This window comes from Rhinichthys klamathensis, unplaced genomic scaffold (genome assembly GCF_029890125.1).
Source record: "Rhinichthys klamathensis goyatoka isolate OS25496 unplaced genomic scaffold, OSU_Roscu_1.1 h1tg000571l_1, whole genome shotgun sequence".
NCBI lineage: Eukaryota > Metazoa > Chordata > Actinopteri > Cypriniformes > Leuciscidae > Rhinichthys > Rhinichthys klamathensis.
The window spans coordinates 1,311,121-1,320,712 of NW_026607037.1; the positions used below are offsets into that span (position 1 = coordinate 1,311,121).

General features: G+C 39.1%; 1 protein-coding gene across 1 annotated transcript in view; it reads right to left on the reverse strand.

The window, feature by feature from the left end:
• Positions 1–8,967, reverse strand: part of LOC130075310 (neurexophilin-1) — a 28,251-nt gene extending 19,284 nt beyond the window's left edge. Inside the window, exon 1 of the mRNA XM_056239900.1 lies at positions 8,419–8,967. Coding sequence (XP_056095875.1) covers positions 8,419–8,472 — 54 coding nt within the window. The 5' untranslated portion in view covers positions 8,473–8,967. The remainder of the gene's footprint in view (positions 1–8,418) is intronic.
• Between the last annotated feature and the right edge of the window lie 625 nt (positions 8,968–9,592).

Here is a 9,592-nt window from a genome sequence, read left to right on the forward strand (position 1 = left end):
CAAAACTAGCTTTATACTGACCCTCGTATATAAAGCAGTCTGGTGCATGGTGAGAAAAGATTCGCAAATCGCGCAAACATGAAAGCGTTGACGTTGCTCGTGGGGAATATTCTCTTCGAAAACAAAACTCCACTGTGTCTTCAGCGTTTCGGATTTAGGAACATCAAAATGACTGTGTTCGTTATTACACCCAAGAACAGATCACCACAATCGCTTAGACGCCATTCTGCTCCAGCATATCAACAATGACGGACTATGATGACAGCTCGCTCAGGGCGGGGATGTGTTGAAACGCTGCTGTCAATCAACAATCGTGGGAGGGCGTCCGTTTTATTGACGTCACAAAAACGAACGGCTCAATTTGAGGCAGGGGAAAACATATAAGGAGATTAAAACAAAAACACTGGATAGATTTTTATCATTGTATGATGGTTGTGTACAGGCACTGCCAACACACATTTCAGTACAATCAACTTGAAAAAGTGCATGTACCATTATATGACCTCTTTAATGTTTTCAAACAGTATTTGTTACCAGGCTCAGAGGTAATCCTTGAACTGAAAACTCGCTGAGTAACTAAGGATTTTGAAATTTCAAGAATTAAAAATTAAGGGGACACCATGGGGGAGGAGTGAGAAAAGCAATATAACTCTGTTTTCATCCAGCCTTGAAGGTTTCGCCAACAGATGCCTATGTCACACACTAATGATGTCAGCAGATGCCTTTGTCACACCCTGATGAGGTCACTGCAATGCTCTGGTAGTACAATAACCATCTGTCTACTTTCACAGATGGTGACAGATGTCCATGCTTCAAATAAACTAGATGTAACACTGTGTACATGAAGAAACTCATCTTTGCCCCTCTCTACAAGTCTATTTGAAATCCAAAACCTCCTCAGACATAAACAAATATGTATCGCTTTCCAAGTCATAATTAATCCATCAGTTCATTTGCTTTTGGTAAAAATGGATTGTTCTATGTATTGAATAAAATCCACACTGAAGGTAAACCTTAAAGCATAACTTGAACGTGTTTTTGAATAGCAATAACGTTACAAGTCTCAAAAGTACTTCATTAATGTATGTAAATGCAAAAACAGACAAAAACAAACATGTTAAGTTCATGTAAATGAACAATACTTTTACAGCATTTATTATTCTTGGTTAATGTATACCTGTACAAATGCATTTTTAACATTAAAAGTTGTATACATTAACATTAAAGTTTACACATTTTGAACTAAAATTTACTTTGAACAAAAGGGAATACATTAATATTTTTTATAAATGTATTTAATATATAATTTTACATTAAACCAAATGAATAAATGCTATAAAAGTTGTTCATTGTTAGTTTAAACAGGGGACCGGAAACTCAAGCTTATGAGAAGAAGTTTCACATTTTGTTTCATTCCAAAGCTCAATCTTGGTGAACCCTGGCCTGTGAAATTGTATAATGTAAAGATGTGTGACAAATACAAGACAAATCATTAAGGCGCTACCTCTTCGCTGAATTAAAAGAACACAAACTTTAAAGATGCAGGTTAGCAGCATTGCAGGAAAGTGGAGTAGATTGTATATTTGTACATTTTGGATTTTTTTTTTTTGATTATGTTGAATGTATGTTTTTTTTTTTTAAGACGCTTCAGAGTGTGACGTCACATCACGACCGTTGCAGTGTCCAAAGAAATTTCACTTGCTAGTTTGACCGACCTTTTACTTTGCCTTCTGCCCTAACATACATTTGACCGCAAATGGTCTGATTCTAGTCAGTTTGGTATGTCATGTCAGCTACTGTCATCATGATATAACTGTTTGCCTGAACAACACATCGGTTTAATGTCACAGGCATGACATGACAAAGGTAACTCTGTCGCCCCCTTGAGTACTGAGGTTTTTTTTGTTATTTTTTACCACCACAGTAACCCTAGAGCACATGCCCTTGCAATGCATTGTCTGTCTTTGTATGTTTCGTGTTTTTGGTCTTAAGAAAATGGCCCTAATCACAATGACATGAGACCACTACAAAGTCCACATGCTTAGTGTAATGTAAGCATGGTGACTACCACAGCGTTAGTTTCAATTAAGCAGTGCCTCAATATTTATACAGTGGCATTTAAGTGAGATAAAATTGGATGTTGACAGTAGTGGTAAATAATCTATACATAAAATATGTGCCATTTTAGCTGTACTGTGCATCTCTCTTATCTTGAAAAGGGAGAGCCATGCCAACGATGCCCATCTCAGGGAAGGAGGTGGATGGGGGGGGGGGGGTTGGTCAGTCTGTGCTAATGTTTAAAAATCATCAACAGTGTTTAACCCACATCACACAGGTAGACAGCAGTGTTTAATGAAACGGTGTGTATCTTACAGTACCTTTGGTAGTGTGCTTTGTCTGTCTTGTTTGTCTATGAGTGACTAACTTGCCCTCTTGCTGTCTCAAGATGAACTGTGGGTCGATCTAGGGGACATTTCGATTTAGGGGAATTTTCTTGTACAGTAAATCTGGCCAGACAAGGCAGCAGACCGTGAGGGACAAGAAAGGCCTTGTTGAACAGGTTAGTCACAGAATATCTGACAGTTTATGGCATGCAAACAGATTTTTTAAGAGCTTAAAATCAAGCGACACTGTTTAAGCAACACCAGATTTGGAGACAGTCACTCAGAAACACTCTCTCCTGAATGGTTTCGGGTCTATTGGATCCTCGATTTAGTTTTAGAAGAATGTCGGTCCAATAAGAAATGTCCCTCTAAACAGAACGGGTCTGAAAACACATAACTTTCACTCATATTGATCACATGCATTTGACAAACAATGAGTGAATTGATGTTTTGTGGACACGGACACACACACACACGCATACACTTTAACACACACACATACACTGTAACAAACAGTCTTTTTTAATCTTTTCTCTGTATGCCAAAAAACAAAGCGTATCGCGCACACCCAGACAGATGGACTGGAGTTGTCTGATTTTAACGTCAGTGTTTAGTTTCTTTTCCCTTATGACTATGTAGAAAGTGGACTGCCGGCTCTGAAATATGACATCTTGTAACTGTATTAATTTAATGAGCTCATAATGAGAATGATGCTAGGCCAATATCATCAGCATAAACACGTTTAACATGGTAATTGCCTGCAATAAGCTCTTGACTGCATGACATTGTTCTGAGGAGAAATCACTTAAATCATCACAATCAGGAGTGAAAGAGGGTTAAAAGGATGACTGTTGATTCTGTGAATATTTAAAGAACAGAAATGAGTTGTCTGCCTTATGTGCAAGTATGGCCTTTTTTATTTTATATTGTTATTATTATATATTTTTTTTTATTGTATTATTTTATATTGTTGTGTATTATTATTTTATAATGTTTTTGTTGTTTATATCCAGAAAGCAACATAGTGTCGGCCCAGATCCGGCCCACATCTGTTACATGTACCAGATGTGGCCCGGATCTGGGCCGGCGCACTATGTTGCTATCTGGATATATTTTGGGTGAGATGTTTGCATTATTGATCTGTTTAGTATACGTTCATACTGCAGCAAAATATTGTTGTGACTTGACTTCCGAATTGAGTGCTTATTTCGGTTTGGTGAGATATGGTAATGACAACCTCATTCTACAACTGAATTCACTCCTGAAACATTCAGGTTTAAAGTGACAGCACATTTGAATTAAAGTAACAATGTGATGGAAGTATATGATGCAAAAAAACTACACATTGTGAAGTTTTCTTTTCCGGTTCGGCTGGAAAAGACGCTGCTGACGTGTATCTGGTGCGTCCGTGTATTCGGGTTCAAATAAATATGTCTGGGCAAAAAAATGCAAGTCTTCCTCTGTGTCGAAATCCTTAGACATGTATGCGAAGGTTGTTTTGTTTACAGCGTGCGTCTCCCTCAGACTGTGAACGAAGCTTGGGCGCACTGTCAGCAGCGTCTTACATCACCAGCGTCACTGAACGCGGCTTGACAACAGAACCGGAAGAGAATACAATGCTGAATAAAGTAGTAGTTTTTGTTATTTTTGGACCAAAATGTATTTTCGATGCTTCAAAACATTCTAACTAACCCACTGATGTCACATGGACTACTTTGATGATGTCTTTATTTCCTTTCTGGACAAGGACAGTATACCGTACATACATTTTTAATGGAGGGACAGAAAACTCTCGGACTAAATCTAAAATATCTTAAACTGTGTTCCGAAGATAAACGGAGGTCTTACGGGCTTGGAACGACATGAGGGTGAGTCATTAATGACATAATTTTCATTTTTGGGTGAACTAACCCTTTAAACAACAAAGCTGTGAGATTAATTACTTCAAAATATGAATCATGTAACCCCCTTGTTGCTGAGAAATATAATGTAGCGATTCAGTATAGAAGCTATTTTATTAATAAAAGTCACTGGACAGTGTTGTTAACAAGTTTCTGTGCTCCTGAATGTTTCTGTGTGCGCAGCTGTGTCCACTCTGTGTGCGAGTGACGTATGCATGCCTTGTGTGCACATCAATGAAAACAGCGCATTAATATAGAACGGTGATTAAACTGACTTAAACGGTTTTATTGCACACCTTGCAGCCAATCAGAATCGAGTATTCTGACAGATCATGGTATAAGCAACAATGATTGGAGAAGTCTGGCATACGTATGTTGCCATTGAGAAGTCTGCCATTTCACTGCAAGATCGAGTTTTAATAAAAAAAAAAATGATTGGGTGAATTTCTATTTAATGCCGACTTTAAGTCTATGTAGTGTGTACATATCCAAACGGAACAGCTACTGTAAGTAAAAAGTAGAGAATATCAAACAGGTATGATGATTTTCTACGTATGTCAGTTAACACGATTTCGAAAGTGTGACTTCTGCATTCAGTACACACACAAAATGATAATTTAGTGGATTCGCTCCCATAACTTGTAATGTATATGTGGCCATGTTTTAGATGTTTCTAACCTCGTAAGCATCAGGTGATCAGTTGATTTTCTTAGTTGCTAAATTCAGTCAGCTCATGGCAAAGGGCACAGATTTAATGAAAGCTCCTGAGTTTAACTAGGCAAACGCTTGAAGGCTTTATTAAAGCAGGCCCTTTAGTTTCAATAAAGCCGCTGCAAATTAAGGTTGATTATTAATGTGCTCTACATGTCTATTAATAATAACGGCATAATAGTGTTTAATAAGGGATAATTCACGGATTGCTCTATAATTTATCACTGTCACACGGCAAATGAATTATCCATGATGCCCAATTTAGGTGTGCGAACACATAAGCCATTTTCTTGCATCTGACTCTCCCTCAGGTTTTAAGTAATGTGGCAGATAAATGACCTAACGCCGTAAGCTAAATTGGATAATTACATTATTAGTGTCTTCCTGACGTAAAGTATGGCTATATATCTGAAGGTATTCACTGACAACATTCTGCAGGCAACACGAGGAAAACCGTGTATTTTAATTAAATTCCTTATAACCTTCACCTGTAATTTTATGAGTCTGCTATTTTCAGCATTTTTTTCTTGGCAATATATATATATATATATATCATATCACAAAGTAAGACTATAAGACTGTGATGCCCTCGTATGTATGCTGTATATTTCTCTCAGGACTGACCCTTATCAAATCCAAACTTGGGTTACAGATTTAAGGGGATGTGACCTTATTAAATTTCCTCTCACTGGCAGCCCCTCTCAGTTAATTACACGTAGGTGTTTTGTAATTATTCTAGGGAAGATTTGTCTTGGTTATTAGTTGTCCGCCCCCTTCCGAATAGACAAATGTAAGTAGCCAAATGGGAGGCTTTATAGCAGGAAGCTGGATTTGTACTAATGCAACATCCTACCAAAATACCCTGTATGTGGCATAATTAAACTCTACAAATAAAGCAATGCTTGTTTGTTGTTTAGATTCCTAATTCTGATATGCTTCTTTTTTTTTCCACTTTAATGATATCATTTTGTATCCCTGCAGAGTATAAGAGGATTAAAACGTGTCAAAGAAGTCATGAATTATTCCAGCTACACAGCAGATAATTGTAACAGAGACTGCTAGGGGGGGATTAAATTTAGACTGCGGGTGTTAAGCTATAACACCCTCGCAGCAGGTGCATAAAAAACAGGCAGCCGTACACAACCTTTGCTCTAAAGATAAACTATGGATATTTTACTCATTGATACCAGTCATGGGTACGCCAAGAGCAGTGTAAGACTCTGTGGAGTGTGCCAAGACGATAATTGACTCTGACCACTGAGAAAAAAGTCCCAACCCCTACAGGAATTTTTCATTAAAATGTTAGCTGTGGAGTTATTGTGAAATTATTGAAACTTGGTCTGTAGGATTGGTAAAGTATCATCTGTCTTATTCTCAGAAGTGTCATGCCTATATTCAAAGGAAGCACGTGCCCCCTCAGACTGAGCAAAGTGGATTTTGAGAGCTGCTAAATAATAATAGTAATAATAATAATTATTATTACTATTAGTAGTAGTTTGACAAATCATGCCGGAAAAAAATTCTATGCTGTCACAAATATCAATTTTAATTCAATCGATTCACACCTTTCACAAATAATTTAATAAATCATTATTAACTTTTTTTTTTTTTTTTGTAATAGAAACTAAATTTGAGCAAATGTTTAAAATGTATTTAAAATATATAAAAGTTCTGGAATTTGAGCCTTGGCCTCTACGCACTAGCCTATATAGATGTTTTTCCTCTTTTTTAACTTTCAGTTTGTTTCAGTTACTTGTCTGTGTTCATGGTGTTGCAGACTAGAGTATGTGAATGGTGCAAAGTGAAGTTTATGTATGTTAGAAAGTTGTCGTTTTCTCTTGCTCCATGAAACGGCAAAATGGGAAACCCGGAGTGGAGTCTTCCAGACCGGCTTTCGTGTTGTGCTTTGCTTAGTGATAAAAGCTTCCCTATTGTGATGTTTATCCGAGTGATACAACTTCTCTTTTTTTATTTTTATTTTTATTAAATGATGATAAAAATCATTTCCTCCCCTCCACCGTCCATCATCTCCAATGTTTCCAATCCATCATGCACATCTCTGTTGGTGCAGCATTGTTTTTGAAAATTTACATAAATCTCTATTTGCGTCTCCTAACTATCATCGCTTGGATCGCAGGCAGCGTCACATGCCCGCTCGTTGAATGTGATTTTTGTCCAATGAAGGGGAGAAGGGGGTGGGATGTGAGATGACGAATCACGCTACAGCACTTTTATTTTTGCACTGGTTGGCTATTAACTGTGAGCAGACAGTGTCAAACAATGTATTGAGGAAAAAACAGTGACCATAAATATAAAGAAACAAACTTGCTTGTCATATTTTACTAACGAGCAAATATATTTTTTTTAAATAATCCCAAAAAACCTAAACCCTCGACCCGTGACCCGTAACGCGATTCACAAAAAAAATAAAAGAAGAAGCCCAAAGTCGCGTATTATAAGCGGACTTGCCAACTCTGGTTGTCGTTTGCTAGTGCTGTGATGTGATCCATGTGAGGGTGACAGGTTGTCCCGCCCTTGCGCCAGCAAACACGTAATCAGAGTAGAGAAGAGATGTCTGCAAGTGGGAGAGGAATTCCCTCTTATAACTTAAGTTATTTCGATTAAGGATTACAGAATACGTGCATTTAGAAAAAAAATAATAATAATGATGCGGATTGCTAAATAATTTATAATAAACAGTGCAATAGTCCATAAAAAAACAAGAACTGTCAATTGTGATGTCATGGTGAGTAACTTCTGGAAATATTTTCGCTGACAAAGAACTGGCCATGGTCTGAAACTCACTTAGGCCTACTTAACTTAAAATGAATTAGCCTACTTATAAAACTGCACTATCACACTCACAATTGTGCTGTTAAAAAATGTTCAGCACATGATCATGTGATATTGCTTAAATATGTCCTACAAAAAGTTTGTAGCATTGTTACAGTTTTTATTTTCCTTACTCTCTCTCTCTCTCTCTCTCTCTCTCTCTCTCTCTCTCTCTCTCTCTCTCTTTATTTTTCTTTTGTTATATAGCCTATACTGTCACTGAATACTGTCACTGGTGCCCCCTTGAAAATTTAGGATCAGGACGCCCCTGAAATTTCCTCCCCCCCCCTCTCTTATTCCTTCACACACACTAACACAAAATAGGCTTGGGACCCCTTGCGCGGGAAGCGAAGCATGAATTCCAAGAAAGAGTCGATACGCGCTCGAGCAGGTCCATCCAGAGGTGGCCCTTAAGTGTGAAGCGCGAGCGCTCGGCGGGAAGACGATAACGGTCACCCCTTGACGCACAGGTGAAGGCCACGTGAAACGCACCACTCAACCGTTGACAGACACCCAGTTCGGTTCGATAAACAAGACTGAAACTTAATATAACACAAACTTATTATATCACATTAATATTTAAACCTCACCAAGCACGCTGTCCCGTTGAGGAGCAGCAGGATGAAGCCGTGGTCGGAGCGCATCTCGTCGTTGTCCAGCTGTCGACAGCTCTTCGTTCAAGAAGACGCGGTTCCTCCGGTACCGTATCCAAAACAGGCGAAACCCGGTCCCATGTCCAACAAAAAGTCACGCGCGAACTCTCCACTGAGTGGAATCCCACCTGCTGTCTGTGACGGTAAACTCCCGCTACTTGGAGCTCGTCACATCCAAAGGTGTGTGGAAACTGACAGGACTCTTCATCGCTTCCATCTGCGTACACTTTGTTCCGTTTCGTGTTGCCGTGTGAAGAGAATCATCTCCGTTATCCGCGCTGTTATGTGCTGGTGACGGTTAGGATCCCAGTGCGCGAGCCTGACCGGAGCGCAAACTCCTCGAGCGTCGTGCATATCAGTACATGCAGACTGGCAGCAGGGCTCCTATGCTGACGTTTTAAACCCCCTTGCTCTTTCTCTCTCCCTCGTCATAGCCCCAATCACTCTTTCTCTTCATCTTCTTTCCCTACATTCTCTCTCTCTCTATCTCTCTCTCTCTCTCTCTCTCTCTCTCTCTCTCTCTCTCTCTCTCTCTCTCTCTCTCTCTCTCTCAAGCATACTTTTCTCTTTCCTTCCTTCCTTCCTTCCTTCCTTCCTTCCTTCCTTCCTTCCTTCCTTCCTGCCTTCCTTCATTCATAATGTCAACCCTTCATACATTTTCTTTCCTGAACCTAAATCATAATAATTAACTTCAGTCGTTTATAAATGGGGTGGCAGTGGCTCAGTGGTTCATGTTGTCTACAAACTGGAAGGTTGGTGGTTCAATCCCTGGTTCCACCTGACCAAGTGTCGAGGTGTCCATGAGCACGCCTAACCCCAGCTGAGCTCCCGACGAGCTGGATGGCGCCTTGCATGGCTGACACCGCCGTCGGTGTATGAGTGAGTGAGTGAATGTGAGGCAAAATGTAAAGCGCTTGGTGGCCATTGGGTCTGTGAAAGCGCTATATAAATGCAGTCCATTTACCATTAAACATATGAAAAAATGCACAATGATGGATTGCTTGGTAAATTTATCAATAGCCTGCATATCCCTGGATATGAATTCTTTGTTCTTCCTGGAACAATATTCCTATTAACCAATCATTTCCCATTAACTTTAGGGATAAAAGGA